This window comes from Centroberyx gerrardi, chromosome 7 (assembly GCF_048128805.1).
Source record: "Centroberyx gerrardi isolate f3 chromosome 7, fCenGer3.hap1.cur.20231027, whole genome shotgun sequence".
NCBI lineage: Eukaryota > Metazoa > Chordata > Actinopteri > Beryciformes > Berycidae > Centroberyx > Centroberyx gerrardi.
The window spans coordinates 5577918-5599007 of NC_136003.1; the positions used below are offsets into that span (position 1 = coordinate 5577918).

Here is a 21090-nt window from a genome sequence, read left to right on the forward strand (position 1 = left end):
CCCCTCTCTCTGCCCTGTCTTTCCTCTCTCTACTGTGACTATCAAAATAAAACAGAAATGCCCAAAAAAACACAACCAATCATTACAATTGCAGGCATTTCAGAAAAAATCAAAGTGTTGATATTTCTGTAGTCATATTTAAATATGGTAGCCTCCATGATTGGCCAAGAATACTCTATGTCCCTAACTGAATGACTCCCCATTGTTGAAATGCGAGTTTAAATGCAAAATAGATTACACTGACTCTACTATAGCCTATGTGTAGATTCAGAGCACTCCAATCCATTTGATACCACAGCACCTGTTGGCACAGGGCATTGCCCAAGAGCCTGAAGATGTTGCCCTACGTCTCACTGACTTTCTAGGGAGGAAGTATCTTCTGGAACCTACATGAAAAGAGGGTCCAGTACCATTTATTGACAGAAAGTAATGGGTCAAAAGTTTCAGACAATGTTGCCCACAGGCTGCATTCGCGGTCCAGCTAAACTATGCTTGCCTAGTCTTGTTATTTTATAGGCTACAATTGTGGCATTCTCTCGTCCCTGAGTTTGTGTTCTATCCCAACTGTAAAAATAGACCCAGACGTCTCTTCTAGGCCCCCTTTGTAACAGGACCTGCAGCCACCTACTGGTGGGAGGACTACATGGAAAGACATCACTCCTGGGGCCCATCATCTGACATATAGAGGGATGATGATGTGCAGCAATAACTCAGTGAAAAAAATGTCCATGCTTTAATAGGTAATCATATAAAAACCTGATGTTTCAGTCCAAATAGACCATCTGATACATCAATAAACCTATAAATTATTAAACATATTAGACATGAGCCCCCTTTGATAATTTCAGCCAGGAGCTTATTTGAGGAGTATCCATAACATTATATAATTATATAATAACTGGGCTATTATTAAATGAGCTATACTCTGTCAGGTAAGAGAATAGAGGAACTTTATGTTGTTATCGAGGCTAATTTCAGTTTGGACTACTATTTCTTGAGAATAGAGATGATGTTACCACCTTTCCTGTGATTGTAGTAGCCTAGCTCTATAGGTATGACAAGAGTATCACTCAGTCTTCAGAGCTGCTTTCCTTCTATCAGTGTGACTTGTAAGTATACTCATACTTTATTGTATTGATAGTCCACATATTTTCAAATATATTCAATAATGCCATGTGAATGCTAACATTTATGTTCCACACAAAGAAATCACACTTCAGAAACACCATGCAAATTTCCCAGTTTGATTTTACTGTTTTATTTAGGCTTGTAGAGCACACATCAGAGAAACTTGGGAAAAACACCCCACAAATAAATGAAACATCATTTAGCATCCTTGTGTATTTGTTTCATACTTCAATAGCAATATCATATCAGAAAATGAATGTTACCTCTACCCCAGTACCTAGTGTAAGAAATTTAAGATAATCTCTGCAAAAAACACTTTTCCTACATCAAATAATAGCTAGTTGGCTGTAACAACAGTCATGTCAACCCATATGTCATTCCAGTACCACCAGTTTAGCGAACAAAATTGTATATGCATAGGGAAAATAAATACATAGTGCATTTAGGAATCAAGAAAGGAGAGGTACAAAACAATGCCAATTCACCGTGACATGAAAGTCAGAATAGAAGTAAAAAGCCAGGAAACTTTTAGATGAACAGAGATTAATTTATTTAAATCTCATAGGATCCAAAAATAGATGAGCTTTCTTAGAATTTTTGCATTCACTTGTTCTTGCCCGACACCATAACACCAAACTCTTGGATGGTGATCTCTTTGTTTAGGTACTGCTGAAGCTGGCGATTTGTGATGTGCCCAAGACGCAGGGCATCATCAATGGAGAACTTCTTCCCAGACTTTCTGTCATGAAGAACCGATGATTCTCCCTTGGGGCCCTTGACCGTGATCTCCTCCCAGTCACACTCCTGGCTCTGCAGGTTGACAAACATCTTCCAGTCAATGAGCCCCAGCTTGTAGGCCTCCTCTGGTCGCATCTCTTTCCCTGTGTCTGGGTCAATGACCACGATAGACCTGCGGAGGTGGCTCTCCCTCTGCTCCCTCTTGATTCTCATTGCCGACAGACTCTTTTGAAGCTTCTCGATCTCCTCATCCTTCTGGCTGGTGATGCTCCTGAGCTCTGATAGTTCCTTCTGTAGTGAATCAAGCCTCAATTCCATGTTCTTGCCATTCTCCCTGGGCGCAGACTCAGTGATAAGCCGAGTCTCTTTGCTGGTGATCTGGATCTCGGACCGAAGCTTGCGGATCTCGTTCTGCAGCCTCTGGTTTTCTTGCTGCAGGCGGCTACTTTCATCGCGGATGTAGTCCAGCTCCTTAGAAGACTTGGTGTTAGAGAACTCCATATCAGAGAGCTTGGAAGTAAGGCTGGACAACTCCTGGTCTAGGTCTCGCCTTCTCCTTTTCTCGTCTTCCAGAGTCCTCCTCAGGTTCTCAATCTCTAGCTCAGCCTCTGGGTCCTTCTCAACTTGGACCTTCTCAGTGCGTACAACTCTTTCCTTCACATCCACCTTCTCCAAGGTGATCTGCTGCTGGATCAGGGCATTCAGCTCTTTCTCTAGCAGAGTACGCTTGTGCCTCTCTTCCTCTACCTGTAGTCTGAGGATGGAGTGCTCCTTCTCCTGTTGGGGATCCTGCTGCAGAACTACCTTCTGTTTCACCGTCACCTTCTCACGGTTCTCTTTATCCCGGATCTCCATCTCATTGAGTCTGACCCTAAGCCTCTGGATCTCCAATTCAGCATCACGCCTTGCCCTCCGCTCACGGTCCAGTTCTTCCAGTTGAAGGTCCAGGTCGGCCTTCTGTCTCTGCAGTTGGTAGAGCTCAGTTTTCAGGCTCTCCTTCTGCTTCTGCTCATTGTTGATGTTTTGGGTGAACGTGCTGCATTCTGACTTCAGGATAGGATCCTCTTCCATCTTGACCACCTCCTGCTGTACAATCTTCTCTCGGATCTGAGACAGATCAATCTTCCTCAGCCTGATCTTATCCTCTTGGTCTGACCGCTCTCTCTCAAGATCAAGGCGTTTCTTCTGTTCATCTCCCAGTTTTCTCTTGAGCATCTCAATCTCTTCCTTAGTCTTGGGATCTTCTCTATACTGCAGCACCTCATTGACCACCTCTTTAGTCTGCACTTGGGGCTTGGTGTCCTTCCATCTTTGAATTTCAACACGAAGCTGACGGATTTCCATCTCAGATTTCTCAGTCTGGTGGGTTTTATCCACGATTTCGTTGCGGAGTTTCTCCAATTCTCTCTCAGTCTGTGGATCTGTCTTGTACTTGATAACCTCTTTGATGGTCTCTTTGACCTCCACTTGAGGGCCCCTGTTTCTCAGCATGGTCAGCTCATCCTGTAGGGATCTAAGCTGGATCTCTCCATCTTTGCAGCGCCTCTGCTGCTCTACCAGGTCAAGACGGAGGTTGGCCACCTCATTCTCAGCCTTGGGGTCAGGGCGGACAATCTCACGTACCTTCTCCTGAAGAATAACCTTGGACTTCTCCTCCTCTAGGCTGGAGATTTTCCTCTGGAGGTCAGTTTTTTCTCGCTGAGATGACCTCCGTTTGGCCTTCTCATCCTCATGCTGCCTCCTCAGGTTTTCCACCTCCCTCTCAAAGACAACATCCTTCTCCACTTTCAGCACCTCCTTGATGGAAATCTTTTCCTCTGCCATGGCTTTCTCCTTCTCCAGCCTTCGGAGCTTCTCTTGGAGGAAGTTCAGTTCATCCTCCAGCTGCTTCCTGCCATCCATTTCCTTCTGCTTCCTGTCAAAGAGCACCCGGTACTCGCTTTCTAGTTGGGGGTCATTCTGAACCTTGATCACCTCCTCCTCAGTGATCACCTCCTGTTCCTTGTTCTTCTCCTCAGCCAGGAGAGTCACCTGCTTTTGTATCTGAATCAGCTCATTGTCTTTTGTTAACTTCTGCCTCCTCAGCTCATCCAGGTCCTCCCGAAGCTTGCGCACCTCCTCCTCCTGGCCACGGTCTCTTTCTATACGTAGGACCTCCTTCACAGTATACTGCTGTGCCCCCTCCTTGACTTCTGTCTCAAGGCCACGCAGCTTCACCTTCAATACCTCAAGGTCATTCTCCAGGACTCGGGTAGTGCGGCGCTCCTCTGAGAGCTTCTGCTGGACCTTATGGACTTCCTCATCCAGCTGGGGGTCAGGGACCTTTTTGATCAGCTCCTTTTTGACAATGGTATCCTGGGGCTTCTGGCCTTCTAGGACATAGATGTCAGTCTGGATTTTCTCAATTTCTTTCTCCAGCTGCTCCCTCCTCTGTGCCTCATCATCCAGCTGCTTCCTGATTCTCCAAGGCTCTTCTCCTGGGGCTGCAGCATGAACTGATTGGACATTTGTAGACTGGATCATGGGGATCTCAGGTTGCTTTAGAGAGAAAAATGATATAATTAATGTCAGAAGACAATAATTAATTTTCTCTAGACATAGCAAACAATGACCTTTTTCTTTTACAAAATCTGAAAATATGTCACCTGGTTGAGAAGGCTTTGGGCAAACTCCAGATTCTGCAGCCTTTGCTTGTTCACAGCATTCACCTCGGTAAACTTAGCCTCAATAGCAGATTCCTGTAAACAGAGAAATAGCATGTTGAGGTGAGCACATGAATCCTTTAGGTTATTGCGTCCATCAACTAAATCCAATTTGATTATGATAGAAAAATTGAGCAAAATATGGATTAAGGGATAATATATTTAATGTTTTCACATTTCATGTCATGTAAGCTTGGTTACTGTGCCTTACCTCTGCCTTGACCCTCTGTGCAGGTGACTCCAGTCTGCTCCTCTTGTATGTCTGAGGGACAAGCCCATCCTCAAGGTCAAGGATAGATTTGAACTTCTCAGTTTCATTCTCATAGTCCTACAAAAACAGAAACAATAAACCATTAGATCAAAGCCCTCCATTGTTCTGTATTTCTGCAAATTAAAGCTGGTGTCAGAATGGATAAATGCAGAAATATATAAATGTTGAATATCTTACTTTGACAGCATGCTGGTAAAGTTGGGCATTTTTGGAGACATTGTTCAAGTCAGACTCCTTCCTTGCAATATCAGAGAGCAGGTTCTGTGGATTATAGCGCAGATGTTGTAAGAGGTATGTCTATTTCTATTATCACTTCACAATCTCTCTCAAAACATTCCACAACAATGGCAACATTGACATCCACATCCACCCGGCTATTGGCCATATACCGATTAAGGTCTTCTTTAGGTTAAGGTGTTTACATGCACCTTTGATACCCTGTGACTGAGTCTCCCTGTTGCCACGAATAAACCAGTTAACAGAATATTCCTGTCCACCTGAAGTGGCCCGAAAAGTCTGCCAGCAAAAAAGTTGCAGCCACCTGTTACCCTCTTTGACTGAGCAGTAGGTTAATTCTAATACAGAGGAAAGAAATAATGATCCCAAAAGTAATACGAATAGTAAGTACTGTTCGCCACCGTTTTTGCTGCCATGACAATGTACCTATAACCCTGTGTGAGTCTGAGTTTGTGCAGATGGTGAAAATCAAAAGAGAAAGGAGTCAAATGTTTCAATGCCCCAGTAATATGGGAGTAAGCCAGATATCTTAACCTAATTTGTCATAATTGGAGTATGATCTTGCCAGGTTATTCTAACACAGTTATGATGTTTACGCATGTCGACCCAAAATCTGGTTACTTGAGTTACTGGGTTAAGACCAGAAACCTCCGTACATGTAAACGTATCCAGTGTCACTCATTACTCTCACCCTCTGATTCTTCAGCTTGGTCTCCACTTGTCTCACGTCATCAGTTTCACGGGGCTCATAGTTTGGAACACGAGACAGCCAGCTGTTCAGATTGTCGTAGTCATTGCGGTAATTGTTGTATGACATCTTGGCTCTCTGCAAGCTTTGAGACCTGCAACATACAGCGACAGAGAACATCATTATATAGATCATATGTGAAGTCATCGTTATTTAATTGGAGAAACTACATTGACGCAGTGTTTATTTGGCAAGATTCAAAACACATGATAGTATGTATGTGTTAACACATTTTTTAACAAATATTTCTTGGATGGACAGATCTTCCAAAGTAAACTTCCTATTCATGACATGACCCGCTCACCTGGTGTCAATCTGCCTGTTGAGGTTGTCAAAGCGCTTGTTGAGCTTCTTGACGTCAGCTTCCTGCCTTTCAATGTCGGGGCAGTGCTCCTGCAGCTTGGTGGCCATGCTGTCACAGCTGCTCTTGGCCGCCCGCAGGTTCTGCTCTGTTTCAGCAACCACTGACCTCTTGGACCTCAGGTCTGATGCAATATCCTGCCAGGGTAGGAAGTAAGACGAATTGAGTATATACAGTACTATGCTCTTCTGGAATGAATAATACATAAATGTGAATGTAAAAAAGACTATATTTCTGATTTGTTAGTGTTACATCTCTAGTTAATATTTGAAGATTTAACATTATGCCTTTATTTAAGTGTGACTGGTTTAACTGTCTGTGATGATGTGTGTCATTAGGTCAAAGAAGAGACATCTTACTCCAAGCTCGCGCTGTGTTTTCTCCAGTGAGGAGATGTCAGATGGGGCAACCTCCTCCCTTGCCAGCTTGTTCTCATAGGTGGACAATAAAGTTTTCCCGTTTTGAAGTGAGTTCTCCAGGCGGTTGGAATTCTTTAGTCTAAAACAAAGTTGTTCAGTTAAATTTAAGGTAAGCAGACCTGCAAATTTGAATTAAATGTCTAATTTGAAACTAAGACACTGGGCATTGTCTTGGAGCAAAGAAACAAATGCAGCAAATATTGCCCCTACAACAACCACCACTACCATAGAACATAGAACATACATATCAAGTTACATACTTGTCCTCTGAGCACTTAAGAAGCTGGTCAATCTTGTCGTATTTTTTGTTGGCCTCGTCCACCTTGGCGTGGAGCTGAGGAGCGCTGGCACATTTAGGGTTGGAGGTCAAGAAGCTCTTTGCCTCTTGCACCTTGGAGGACTTCTCTGGTTCGATTTTACTTACAGCAGCAGCGATGTCCTGGCGGGAAAAGTTTTGGTTAATAGGAATACTGCGTGTGCATGAAGGTATGTGTCTGTGAGAGAGTGTTTAGATTCAATTCAACAAAGAATGAATTTAAAGTCATTATTACTACCTTCATGTCCTGTAGGCGATCGGCACTGTCCTGAAGTGGCCTGGTCTGCTCCAGCGGTGGGCGCACTCGAGTATAAATGGCCTTCTCCTGCTTGTCCAGGTCACCGACGACCTTATCTAGACCAGCCATCAGCTGGCGGCACTGCTGCTCTTGCTTGTCTGAGGTCACACACACACACACAACGTGATGAGCATAGTTATTTGGCCTAGTCTCTTCTCTTAGAGATCCATGCCAGACAGTGACAACTATTCCGGACAACCATGGCAGCACGGTCAACAAGTCAACAGAAATGGTCATTGGCCGTCAACAGCCAATCAGATTTCCGTGCTTGCTTGTTTCCCCACCCATGTGATTTTGTTGCTGCTTGGAGAATGGTTGCATTTATTGTTGGGGTCGATCGTAAGCTCAGAAATCATTTCAGTCGGTTTTTCTGTTCATCTTCTATTAATGCTACCATATTAGCGCTTGCTAGCTCGTTATATTAACTCATCAAAACAATTTTTTAACAATAATGATATGAAAGGCAATAACAAAGTAGCAAAAAATACATGATTTCTATAAATATATAGCTTATTTTTCTAGGTGAAACAACTGCATGAGATCGCTACATATTCAATCGGAGCCTCTCGCACCGCCCACAATCAGTCGGAATAGCATGTTGCTTGCAATGTGAACTTTTTTAAAAACTGCAAAAAAGTAGAATTGGATAATATGTACCTGTGCCACTACCGCTGTCTCTCTTCAGCTCATCAAAGCGTTTCAGCAGAGTTCCCTTGCTGCTTGCCATCTTCTGCTTGACGCCTTTCTGCTGGTTGGCCAGGCTGCAAGCACACAACACAACAGACCGTAAAGGGTTGACACGATGAAGTTATGTCATCAAATGAATAGGCATACGATAAGAGGGCCATACATTTATGCACACATGTACATGTCCGTGCGCCCGTACAAACACACACTCACTTGTCAGAGACGGACACTGCCTCGGGGTCGGTGGGGGGGATCATGAAGCAGATGCCCGGCGCGGTGATTTTACGCCCAGCTGGGTCCTTCACGTCCCACTTGGTCCCATTGTTCCTGAGCAGAGTGTACCTCTCCCCACGCAGAATCTGGCCCTGCAAAACACACAGTTAGACTCAAGGATCTACTATGAGGAGTCTTTCATTTGCTTCTGATAAATAAATAAACCATAAATATAGTTTGTTAATTGAACAAATCCAGTATGAACAGAGTCATTTATCAGTTTGCTATTGAAGAAACAGAAGAACACAAAGTGGTCCACCTAAAGTAGAAGACCTTACACATTGTGAATATTATGAACAATGATGAAAACATCTGACCTCTAATAAGTGAGGTCAAACCACTACTAAGAGACAACCAAAGCATGAGGAGTTTTGCTCACTGATCCACTACACCTAAGCTGAAGAGTTCCATAGGCTCTTTAGGCAAAGTACAGACTTCAAATCCACTGTGTTGTGATCCCCGGGGGTTTTAAATAAGATACTGAGTCTCGGCCCGGGTTTTCTTGCGAGCGGATTTGAATACATTACACCACAAAACCCTAAGTAAGAGCCCTGGAATTTAGAAAAAGCAGAAGAAAGCGAGAGTGCTTAGTCATGCGCTCTCATAGCAGCGAATGTCCTGGGATTAGAGAAGGACTGACAGCGGAGAGAGAGAGAGAGAGAAAAAAAAAAGGCATAATTAAAATAAAGATAAGATGAGCTGTGTTGATCCCCAAGGGGAAACTGAGTCATCGCGGCATGGCAAGACAATAAAATAATAAATAAAGATGAAGAGAATGGGACAGTTTTGGAGGAAGAAATCACAAGAGGAACACAAAGAAAGCGGACAAAGCAGTAAGAGAAATGTCGTTTGAGGTATGAAGAAAGTACAAATGAAGATGAGGAAGAGAGAGAGAGAGGGAAGGAGGATTCTCAAAAAGCAAGGGGATTAGATGGGTGGAGGAGGGAAGAAGAGAAGAAGAGAAAGGGACGCACGAAGAAGTAAAAACGTCTCTACGAGAGATGTCAAACTTTGATTGACATGAGACAATAAGGTTGTGTTGCAACTTGTTAACTAAGTAAACTTTATTTGAAAAGAATAAAGAAATGATTGGCAACAATAATAAAAGTATTAAGAGATTAAGAGATTAGTCAAGCCACACCAGCACAAGTTATTGCTCAAAGTGATATCTGACCCAAAGCCTGTTATCCTATTCTGCAAAACTAAGGCGCTATCTCTAATTTTACTCCGTCAGATAATTAAGAAGTTGGGATTAAGTATCCCAAAGTCATGTTTCCATATGTTTTCCATTTGCCCAACCTGTATTTGAGTTCATCATTGAGTTCATACATTGCATAAATACTAATCCAATCACTAATATTTCACCAAAGTGGATAAAAAACAGAAAGGGCGTTGTTTTGCTGTCTAGCATGGTTAGACTGATATATAGGGCTGATATTGGCCTTGTATTAAATATCAAATATCAGCCAGTCAGTATGATATGATGGAGGTTCCTCCCTGACCACAGCTAGTCAATATATTTTTATTCTTTATCTCAGATACCAGAGAAATCATTCCAGTGTGGTGTGGGAGGACTTTAATCAGCAGTCTGTAAAACCTGCCTCACCCTCCCTTAAGGAGCTGCTAACCTAATATTAAATTTATGGCTGGCTTTGAATGGAGAGTTTCAGTGTTCCATGATGCTCTAAATATTGTTTCAGAGGCTTTCCCGCCCTGATAAGAATACAATTCTGGGATAAAAAACAGCGAATACTTGGAATTTGGGCGATTTTGTTGAGTATGTAAAACATCAAATTCAAAGATAATGAACATCAGCACCCTATATTGGCTATTGGCAACTTCAAACAAACTGGCTTTCATTAACGAATATGGCGTCTAGTACCTCATCGGTGTCGAACTCGCACAGCGCCTCTACGGGGAGCAGCTTCTGGGGGGTTTCCCGGCGATACTTCAGGGGCATAACCTGCAGGCTGCGCTTCTGGAGCGCCTTGACCCGCTCGTCAAAGTGGTCCATGGCCTTTGCTTGGTCCTATACACACACACACACACACACACACACACACACACACACACAAATTATTCAATTTAAAATATTTCCCACTCTTGTAGAGCAACTCCAATACATCATATTGTCACTTTGAGATGAATTCATATTTAGATAAAGAATAAATACTCACATCCAGGTCCTTGATAAGACCGTCCATCTGGTACATGTCTTTGAACTCTGGGTTGTACTTCTGGTTGACCTCTGTATCCAGCCTCTTCAGCAGGTCCTGAGTATCACGTGCCTCCTTGTGGTACTGGACACACACACACACACACACTGAGAATCTTTACCTGTGTCGATGGGTGTGTATGTTTCAGTATCCATTGGTGAATCCCTGTGAGTGTGTAGCTGTGTCTAACCTTGTGGTACTCGTCCATGTGTTTGAGGTGGTTCTCTTCACAGATGAGCAGGTTAAGGTACTCCTTCCAGTCAGCGTGCACCGCCTCCATGTGGGCCTGACAAGCAATGTGTGTGTGTTTGGTCAGTAAGGATGAATGTTTCTGGAGCCCAGGTACACATGCAGCAATGAATCTGAACAGCAACTAAATCCTTCATGAATTTGGACAAAGGGAACAAACACTGTCCTAGGATTAGACTGATATATCAGGCCAATATTGGCCTTTTTGCAGTTTGATTGATTACATACAGTATATATTGTATAATTGATAGCCAATACTACACTGGTTGTCTATGGGAAGACCTTAATCTGAATTGTTGAATACTATCAAGTCTTTAAAAAACAAATCATCCCCGTTTAATTTATTCAATGGCTTTTATTTCAATGTTTTAGACCAGGGGAATATTGATAATTTAAGTCAGGTATTTCCAAATCCACTTGTTAAAACCATTTGGTAGTGCTGGATGAGGCTGTTGTTAAAATGAACATTAATGTGAATTGAAAAGATGGACCACGCTGTACCTCAATGATGTTCTTCCCAGGATGCTCGGAGGCAATCAGCTTCTCGCCGTCGTCGTTGAGCTTGGTGATGGTGGCCTCCTTGGACTCCAGACATTTACTGATGAAGTTCTGTTGGGCGACAATAGATATGGGGGAAAAACTGTGACTCATATTTGATCCTAACTGAAACTCTTTTCAGTTTTTATTTAGTCTAAAACAAAAGTCACAGCAAATGTAAGGAGGAGTGTGCGACTTGCTTTTTCTATAATTCAGCATTGCTGATAGTCTGCACCTTTTTGGGTGTGTGTTGTATGTGTTTTTATGTGTGTGTGTGTGACGCCCCGGCTACCTCATACTGCCTCTGGCGGGCAGGGTAGTCCAGGTTGTTGTCGCTCCAGTCGTAGTTGATCCTCTCCTCGGCCTGCTGGTCCATCCAGTACAGCTCGTTGGTGCAGCGCTGCATGTAGTCCCGCAGGCTCAGCAGGTGGCGCTGACGAGCGCTGGAGCTTGCCTAGCAGAGGGAAGGAAATCTTGAGGTGGGAAGAGTGCTTGTTGATGTTTTACTTAAGTAAAAGAAGAGTTACTGGTGTTTACATCTACTTAAGTCGAAGTAAAAGACAGACATTGTTACATCTTTCCCATGCAATGCAAAAATGATAAGAGGACAGAGTTCAATATGTGATATTTCATGTTTTTATAGACTATGTTGAGTGTTCTAAACATAAGAGTGATAAAAAAGTGAAAATGCCCATTCCCATCATTCAATAATATTACTTCATTGATGTTTCTTTTGCTGTTAGCTATCCAAGTAGCTAGCAAACCTAGCGAACTAGCTTAACAACAACCAGGCTAACACAAACCAGCCATACTTCTTAGCTAATGTTAACTAAGCTACTATCATGGATAAATTTGAGATTTTAAAGTGACAGTTAGCTAACTTAGCATTTCCTCCATATGTCTGCGCATTTGATTTAGATGCAATTTACTGTTACACCAGTTTCTGATTCTATAATTATGGAGAGCCTACAAAATCTGTAGCCTACTCTGTAATGGATGTGATTAAAATACAAAAGTAAAAATACAAAAGTAAAAGTAAAATTACTGACTTCAAAAAGTACACAAAAAAGTTTGTCAATTACTGTAAAAACAGTAAATGTACTTTGTGACTCCCACCTATATATACAGTATATAGGAATGAGCTCATACACATGTACAAACACTGACTGTCACTCACACAGACACAGTACAGACATAAACTGCTACACCCCCTGTCCCTGCTGCTGTCTCTCATCAGGATCAGGTGATAGGCTAAGTAAATGCTGGCAGGTAAAGACAAATAATGTGTGTACTCATTATAACAAAGTAAACATAAATTGAAGTACGTGCCTGCATACCAATACAGACCCAGTCCCTCGGGCAAAATGAATGACACAGAAACTAGCCAAAGGGCCGAAAGCCAACCTACTGATGAGAGAGTTACCAGGTCTATACAAATGTCCGGCCTACAGTGAGGTTTATGTTAATTACAATTACACACACACATATACATACACACCCCTGGGCTTACATAAAGAGCGTGTGTGATCATGCGTGTTTGAGTGTTTCTTACCATGAGCTTGTTGTACTTGACCTGGAGGCCACTGATATAATCCTTGAGATGAAAGAGAGAGAGGGAGAACAGGTAGAGTGAGAAATAGATCAATAGGATGAGAGTCATGTGGAAGCTGTCATCTCAGCCACTGGGAGCATTGCATATTGCGCATTCCCAATGCAGCTAAATATTATGTTTATATACGTTGCGCAATTTAAAAAATGTTTTTGTTTTTTTTAACAGTAACTAGTTTGAGTTGTTTGTTGCTGTTTGTACCTTGTCGTCGATGTCGGATATGTGAGGAGCCAGCGCCTCCACCTCGCTGTGGAAGATGTTGTGCTCCTCCACCTCGTTCTCCACAGTGGGCAGGTCCTGGCCGAAGCCCTTGTTGTTCAGGTTGTCCTGGGCAGGGAGAAAAAACAACAAGATTGGTCCTGCTCTATAAGCTGATGGTGAGTTGTCATTTTTCTCCACCTGGTCCAACTTCATTTGTTTTCTCCCCAGCACTACAAACAATTTAAGGGATTAAACCTGTAGCTTTGCACTTAATTGCATCACAAATCTGCCACGTCTAGCGCCAACATGGAGGTCCAGTGGAAAATTTGCTGCAGACAAATAATGTCTAAATATATAACAACCGGGCTAGAAAAAGAGATATCTGAAAAAAACATTGTTATGGTGTGGGCGTAGGCCAATTCAGTGAGGGTAGGTAGCTTTGTTTCCAAATGTAGGTTACTGTGACACAGTAAACTGTCTTGTCTTTAACCTTAGTCTCTATTCCAACACACTGAGTTGTAGCTTGAGAAGAGTCAGCTCAGTTAACCTGAACAAACTGTTAGCTAGCTAACTAGCCAGCAGGCTCATAGCAAAGCAACCAATGTTAATGTTAACATAAAACTACTAGCCACTACTAACGCTAGCTTCTACTAGATACAGCTAGTGTGCTAATCAGATGTGTTAACAACAAGAGTGATGGTTACCCGACAGATACTATGGTTAGCTGGCAAACAAGCTGATATTAACACAAAATCAGTTCCCAGTCAAAAACAGCACAGAAATTAACCATATCTATTAGAAGTTGTATATTTAGAAACGCAACCAGCTGTTCAGTTATTTTTCCCCTCAAGCTGAAGACCTCCAATATGGCTGCCAGAGGGTGCATTATATCACCTGAAAGCCCTCTAGAGTATATAATCGACCTCATCATTCTATGTATAGATTGGTCAAAATCCTATGCATTGATTTGTTGGACGTTCCTACAAATAGATCTACATCTCTTTCCATTCTTAAGAAACTTCTTAAGCAGTATTTTTACATTTGGAAAGACATGCACTGTTTATTTCCTGTTTTGGTCTTTGTCATGAAAAGGACTCAATTTGCTCTGGTCTCTGTCTTGATTTTGTCTTTACCCCCTTTTGGCCCTTGTTTTGACTCAAACTCAACTGGACATGGTCTTGGAATTGACTGGGACCCAACTAAGGTGGTGTTGACTACAGCCCTGTGCATGTGTATGAGAATATGTGTATTCCAGACAGAGAAAGTCAGCGAATTGGATAAACTCTCTGGGGAAATTAGGGAATATCGGGGAATTTTACAAATGGGTCACTTTGCAGGAATATACCAGAATGTATTTTCTAATGTTTCCCACATCCATTGCATTAGATGGTTTTCAGCCCAACTGGAGACTGAAAAACAACATTAACAAACCATGGAAAGTCATGGAAAAAGTCCTGACATTTGACATCAGGACCGTGGTGGGAACCCTTGTGAGTGTGGTTGTCAGCACACAAGCATACAGTGATATGCGCTGATGGTTACGCTTCTTACCAGTTTCTCGTCCATCATAGTGCCCCAGTTGATGCTGGGCATGCCCTCGGAGCGGGTCAGGTGGTAGATCCGGTCATGGTCCTCTCTCAGCTTCATCACTCTCTCACGCAGCTGCCTCATGCTGGACACACACACACAACATATTACAGCATATGATTTTTCTTTTGTAATGCTAATTCATAACTTTGGAGCTCCCAGCTTAAACAAATTTGCCAAGTGCATCTTTAATGTTTGAGACTATTGTACAAATGGTGTATAAAAGCAATTGAAATGAGGCTGAATGAACTCACTCCTGCTCTATCATCTCGGCCTGCGGATGCTGGAGGCGCTTGGCGTTGTGGGCGTCGTCGTCCAGGCCGGTGAGCAGCTCCAGAGAGTTGAGGATTCGCCTGTTGGTGTCATCCTGGTACAGCGGCTGCTTGCGGTCATTGATCTTACTCACGTCCTGCAGCAAAAACATGGAAAATGGGTTAAGGGGGGCAAATTGGGTGTTAGAAGGACAGTTCACTTATTTCTTATATGTGACTTATATGGAGTTATATGTGAAAAATACAATCAAGGGACTAGATCTGGGCTCAGTTAACATTCTTATATACACTATGGTATGTGGCAGTGTTTCTTACTTGTATGTTTTAATTAACACTGCAGCATGGGTTACATGTCAGATATTTTAACTTCCTATGAGCGAGAGTGCAGCTGAGATTATCAGGCAAGGAGAGCCCTCTTGGTCATTCTAAAATCTAGATCTACTTTGCACCTTGTTGAGGTTCTGCTCTGTCTCATAGATGTTCTTCTCCACTTTATCAGCATTCTTCTGCAGCTTCTCAATCAGAGCAGTCAGCTCTGTAGATGGAGCACTGGAAGACAGAATGAGCAAGAAGAAAACAAAGAGAGAAAGAAAGAAAACATTAGTTCATCTGGAAAAATGTCAAAATGTCTACTGCATTGATTGTGTACGGTGTGCCTCAAGGCTCAGTTCCTGGGCCAATACTGTTTCCTTTGTCATATACAGTAAGTTACTGCTGTGTTGGCAATACTCAGCTGTATCTCTTATTAAACCAAACGATGTGACTAAGTATAATAGTGTAACATTTCCATTTCTTGTTCCTTTAACTCCATACATCAAACCTATATGAAAGAATTTAGAAGTTCTTTGATTCTTGATCAACACCAATGTAAACAAAACTGAGTTTACAATGTTTTCTTGCAATGAACTGTAGATTATAGTTTATATACTCATCCTCATTTAAAACAACCGATTTGATTAAGATCATGCAGTTAATATTTCATGAGAGATGATTTTGTATTTGTCAATAGGAAAATGAATGGAGATCCAGTACTATTAGGAATGAATGCAACCACAAGATGTCACTGTCTCACCCCATGGTTATCATGAAACCTTATTCAAATGACATGGACATACTGTATATCACAGGCTTATTTAACCCCATTAATTCAAATATTACAAATACTGAAGTATATGCCACATACAAGAGAGTGACAGCTTGGTCACTAACTGGCAGACTAGGATAGATGCATTTACTGATTTCTGTGAAGTCTATGCAAACATACCATTCAAAATGTCAAAGTCAATAGAGAATACCAGTCAACCAACATCAAAGAGATGCTAGCTCTAAGCTAACCTAACACCTTTATGATGCAAATCCGAGACGGCTGCCGTCAAGAGACACGACTAAAGAATACGAGCAAAGAAGACAAATCCAAATCAAATCCTCCTTGGGTGTGAGAATGTGAGGAATGACTACATCACACTGCTGTCACTCTAGGAATGAGCTTGCTAATCTGACCCTGCAAAGAGAAACAAGTTCAGTGCATCCCCCTTCCCCATAGGCTAATAACACTGGGGCAATATCAGCAGGAGCCTGTTTATCAGGGCCACCGCCCTGCAGATAGCACAGCGTCGCTCTCGATTGCCTCATCTGTGTAAATCTTAAGGGTGTACTTGCACTGTGTTTGGTGTAAGTCAAAATGTCTTGGTTTTGTGTGGCTTTGTGGTTCATTTATGTCATAAAGTTGTTATAGCTTGGAGGTAAACTGAGGAAAAGGTTTGCCCTAAAATGCATAGGAGAAAACAAAATTGGCTTTCATGTGCAGAAGCCTTCACTTACTATCTATATTAGCTCTACTTCAGGAGAAAAAAAGTCCAACCCACTGCACCTCTGGTTTGGATTTGCTCAAAACAACCCACAGCAAACTGACAGTGAATCGTGCCAAGCGGCTGACTCACAGCTCAGCTCTTTCATGGGAATCCTCACACACTGAAGCCAGGATGGATCTGATTAGCTGGGCAAAAGTGTACAGTATATTTGATAAAAATGTGTCTTGTTTTATCAGTGATATTTGATTGAAAGTCATTCAGAATTCAAAAAGCCAACTATGAAACAATGACAAATACACATGAAATTACCATTGCATTTACCAATGCACAGGACTTGATGCTGCAAATCCTTTGTGTCATAATTAAAGGTGAGCATTCATACAGAAGCCTAATTGAGATGTCAGAAGAACCAACATATATGGTGACTATAGAGGACATCAGGCAGGCAGCACCATTTCCCAGCCACCTAATCTACATGCAAATATTATACATACCTTTCTAAATGAAATTAACAACAGATTGATGGCCAAGGGCACTGACCAGTCACGAGTCACTTTATTACAAAAAGGTGATACGGTTCCTAAAAAGTTCATTTCAAATCTCATACATCATAACACAAAAATGTACAGACAGGGAACTGGTCCAACAAGTTCCTGTCTCATCTCATGCAGCAGGCACGCCTAGTGTATAACCAATAACTTTGACAACATGACTTTTTAAACCTTTTCTATCCAGGGACATTTGACAATGCTCCTTTTCAGCATCGCTGTACTTCACGCTCACGTAGTTACACCCATACAGACCTGGGAGCAGCCAAGTACAACCACAGTCTTCTTTTGATATTGTCCTGTTGGTCAGCTTAGGCATTGCCCCCCCCACCCCTCCCCACAACGCCCCCACCCCAACTCCTCCCCCACACACACACACATACACACACATTCACCATTTGAAACTCATTACGCTACAATTATGCTATGAGTGTATGCTGGACTTTAATTCCAGAGCTGTGGGTTTTGATACAAACATTGCTGGAACAAGTTTAGACTGGTATAAGACACCTTTGAAGAAGACGCTATTTGTCTGCCTGGGCTCATTCGAATGAAACTCACCCTGAGGGAGGTTTCCTCTCTCTGTAAATCACAAAAACATGATGGGAGTCATTTACAACATTTCTAAACTGTACTCACTGAAACTGTCAGTTAGGCAGTTTGGCAAGCACATCATTTTTCATTCAAACGTAGACACCAACATCACATATCCTACCATGTATCCTGCCAGTACCCTGCAGAAAACAACTTTTTGGTTTGTGCATAATGTGGTTGTAGCATGGAGGGACATTTTGAAAGCAGAGATACTGCAGCTGTAAAATTGAAAACAGCCAACAACCGACCATGACTTGGACTTTCTAGTGTTAAAACAAGTTTCGCTGAACCTATAGGTCCCAGTGAGACCGCTCAAAGTGCACTGACTTGTATTACAAATGCATTATTACCAGAACCTCAAGTTGTTTATCTTCCTAAAAAGTTGCTTTTTGGAGGATCATTCAAGCAGCTGAAAAACACGCCAGAATATGCTACCCTGCCCTATTCTGAGCATGTTGTCAATTGGGTTCCCAGTGAGCTTGCTGGCACAAATTCATTGTTTTGAGCCTCGTTGCGCTTGTTCTGGGAAGAAACTGGCAGTGGAACGTCAGCTGGAGAAACAACTCCCATGTTTCCACAGGGAGAGGGTCAAATTGAAACCAGAACGCTACAGCGCTAAGCCATAGAGGGGTGTGGGAGCTCCGCTGTCAGTGAGCCTCACAGCAGCCTTGGCCCTGCTCTATTTCAATAGCCTGGTGTCCATTCTTATATTGACAGACTAGATAAGAATAGGAAATATTTCCAAAGCAGGTTCTCCCAGGAGAAGAAGTGCCTGCCGTGCCTGTCACTGCTTCTGCACCTATCGAGACTTTCTGCAATTCCAGAAACAGGGATTTGAAGTGTAAACCCATGCAAACAGGCCCAAACAAGCCTATCACATTATTTTTCAAAACAAAAATTATATAATCTTTTTGTTTTTTGCAATGGTGCAAACCTAGGCACTAATCCACAGCTCCGTGGCCTGTGTAATTCAGTCATCTTTGCATCCAGTGCTAGTTTGGACAGGCTGCTCCAACTTGAAGCTGTCATTAGCCTTGCTCAGAGAGACAGACAACTACCCGGCTACCTGTTTGATTTCTTTTTACTTAGATGCACCAACCAAAATGTGAACAAGCAAAGCAACAGGGAGACAATGGAGAGGGTGGAGCCGCATTATTAGGATTCCTGCCCAGCCCTTTGGTGGTGACAAGCTGCTAGGTAGGGGACATGCTAGATAGCGATTACATAAGATTTGTAATTGCACTGACATCTGGTATCCTCACTGTGGACTGGTGAGCACAAGCCAATGACATGTCAAGCCAATGCAAATAAATCATTGTTTTGAAATGATCTTTAAGTCACTTTCAGTAAATCTAACTGCGATGAATATGATTTTGGTTTCTTTCCCACATTGCTAGGAATAGGAGTCCCTAAGAGGCAGAACATTCCCTTCTCTATTGAAAGCAGGAGTGACAGTGGGAGGGAGGCACCTTAGACTAGAGGATAACCATTTGAAACAGATTAGCGGATCTCTTGGTATTCTACGCCAAAGGGTGTTATTGTTGAGGCCCCTGACCCCCACCCAGCACCTGCTGAATGACAGCACATTATGCTCTCTGCTGTGTATTTAAAGGCACGCCTCCATCCACAGAGATGAGTGAAGGCAGCTCATTTGGTTGCGATGAAAATGAGCAGTCTCAGAGGATTTTGGCATAGGTGATCAGAAACCCACTTCAGCCTCAATACATTTATTCACTTGCCATGACAGAGCATTTGACTGATAAACAGATAGCCTAACCTTCACTACATACAAACCCAGTGGACAGAATGAATGATAAAGGACTAGGGAGTGGTGCAGCGATACTGTGGGAGAGACTACAAGCACCCATGTCAATCCCTTACACATTGTCTTTCTAAAGACAGCCAAACTTATCAAACCAGTTACTACCACTTTACTACACAGCGTATCAGCCACACCCTCAGGTTAAGTTAAAGCACACACTTACGCAATCTAATTAACAACACAATTTCAGACATTTTGTGTAAAACGCAGCTCTTCCAGACTGAAGTTCACTTTCTTCACATTACATCCCCACACTTCACATCAAATGAATGAAAAACTAGCTTACATCTAACGACGCAGGGGACCATTGACAGTTGTAGCCTGCAAACTTTCAACCTATAGCCGAGCCAACTTTGTGTAAGGCAAGTTAGTCCAGTTTTCTGTTGCATGGGGAGAGCATATGGCAAACCCCGTTAAGAAACGGGCTAAATAATGTGGCCTTGCTTATGGGCTGGGGTACACAACTGATAAAACAGTACTTAAGACGCATTGTGAATAGTTAGGACCTACTTTTCAATTCGGCATTCATATAATCCACCAAGCAGCATTTCATTTCAATTAAATCTCAACTTTTATAATTAGCTCACATTGCTCGCTACTGCCCACCTCAGTGTTTTTTGGTGGAAGAAGACTAGGAGTAACAGGCGAAGCCATTCTAAAAGTTGACATTTTATTTTTTTAAAAGTGCTGCTTGGTTGATTATGGATACCGAAATCAAGTTTGGCTGCTAAAGATTCAGTTACAGTTTAAGTTATATTTTACTGGCTATGTAAGTTTGCCGAGAGGCGAGGCCACTTTAAACTGCCAGATTTTTTTAATAGAGTTTGGAGTGACGTATACGCCAGAACGGCACGTATTGGAGCTAGAACTAGAAGCAGAACAGTACTGTAGGCTACAAAACACAGCAAAATTGTTTCTGGCAGACGCCATAGCTGCAAAACAAAATAGCCTAACGTTACTTACGATGTTTTTGGTTGCGTTATAGCCACGCTGGTCTTGGAGGGCTTTTTCTTGAACATGATGACAGGTCGCTGCTTCGCGGTCACCTGTCAGCGGCTTCCGACCACAAAACAATCCCAGTGGGACAGGTTAAACTCGGCTGTCTGTGCGCGTCTTCTGCTGGTTGCACTGGTCTGTGTGCGTGTGTGTTGTGTCAGATATGTCCACACACACTCCTCACACTGTCAGAGCTTCCCCTCCCACAGACACGGTACCAGTGGCACTGGAGCTACCAACTGGAATATTAACTTTGGTTGTCTATTCTTCCACTGTACACCCAGTCTATCTACCTGTCAGCTAGCAGCCAATAGGCGGGGCCACACAGCCGGGCCCCGTCCTTCAGGTAACCGCCCAGGTATTCACAGCCACAAACATACTGTACTGCAAAGTGCACCCAGTTTACCTAATGCACGTGTACGCTATTAATGTAACCGTTGCATAGCATGATGAATTACTGGCAACCTGTG

General features: G+C 42.6%; 1 protein-coding gene across 1 annotated transcript; it reads right to left on the reverse strand.

Annotated features, from left to right (window-relative positions):
* Window positions 1-1242: 1242 nt before the first annotated feature.
* Window positions 1243-20882, reverse strand: ppl (periplakin). Its single transcript, XM_071909852.2, has 22 exons — window positions 20588-20882; window positions 15299-15398; window positions 14832-14986; window positions 14542-14662; window positions 12991-13116; window positions 12733-12774; window positions 11473-11634; window positions 11145-11252; window positions 10585-10680; window positions 10356-10478; window positions 10061-10207; window positions 8119-8270; window positions 7876-7979; window positions 7159-7316; window positions 6865-7043; window positions 6545-6683; window positions 6129-6322; window positions 5768-5918; window positions 5017-5100; window positions 4780-4896; window positions 4512-4604; window positions 1243-4404 (listed from the first exon to the last, which is right to left on the reverse strand). The coding sequence occupies exons 1-22, from the start codon at window positions 20641-20643 to the stop codon at window positions 1732-1734; spliced, it is 5280 nt and encodes a 1759-aa protein (XP_071765953.1). The 5' UTR covers window positions 20644-20882; the 3' UTR covers window positions 1243-1731.
* Window positions 20883-21090: the final 208 nt, after the last annotated feature.

Bases quoted from the DNA above. Each gene is read 5' to 3' on its own strand.
- ppl (XM_071909852.2), bottom strand. From the start codon at position 20,643: ATGTTCAAGAAAAAGCCCTCCAAGACCAGCGTGGCTATAACGCAACCA. The intron at 6,684-6,864 runs GTATGTAACTTG...ACTTTGTTTTAG, and splicing joins CTTAAGTGCTCAGAGGACAA to ACTAAAGAATTCCAACCGCC. The intron at 5,101-5,767 runs GTGAGAGTAATG...TATAATCCACAG, and splicing joins CCAAGCTGAAGAATCAGAGG to AACCTGCTCTCTGATATTGC.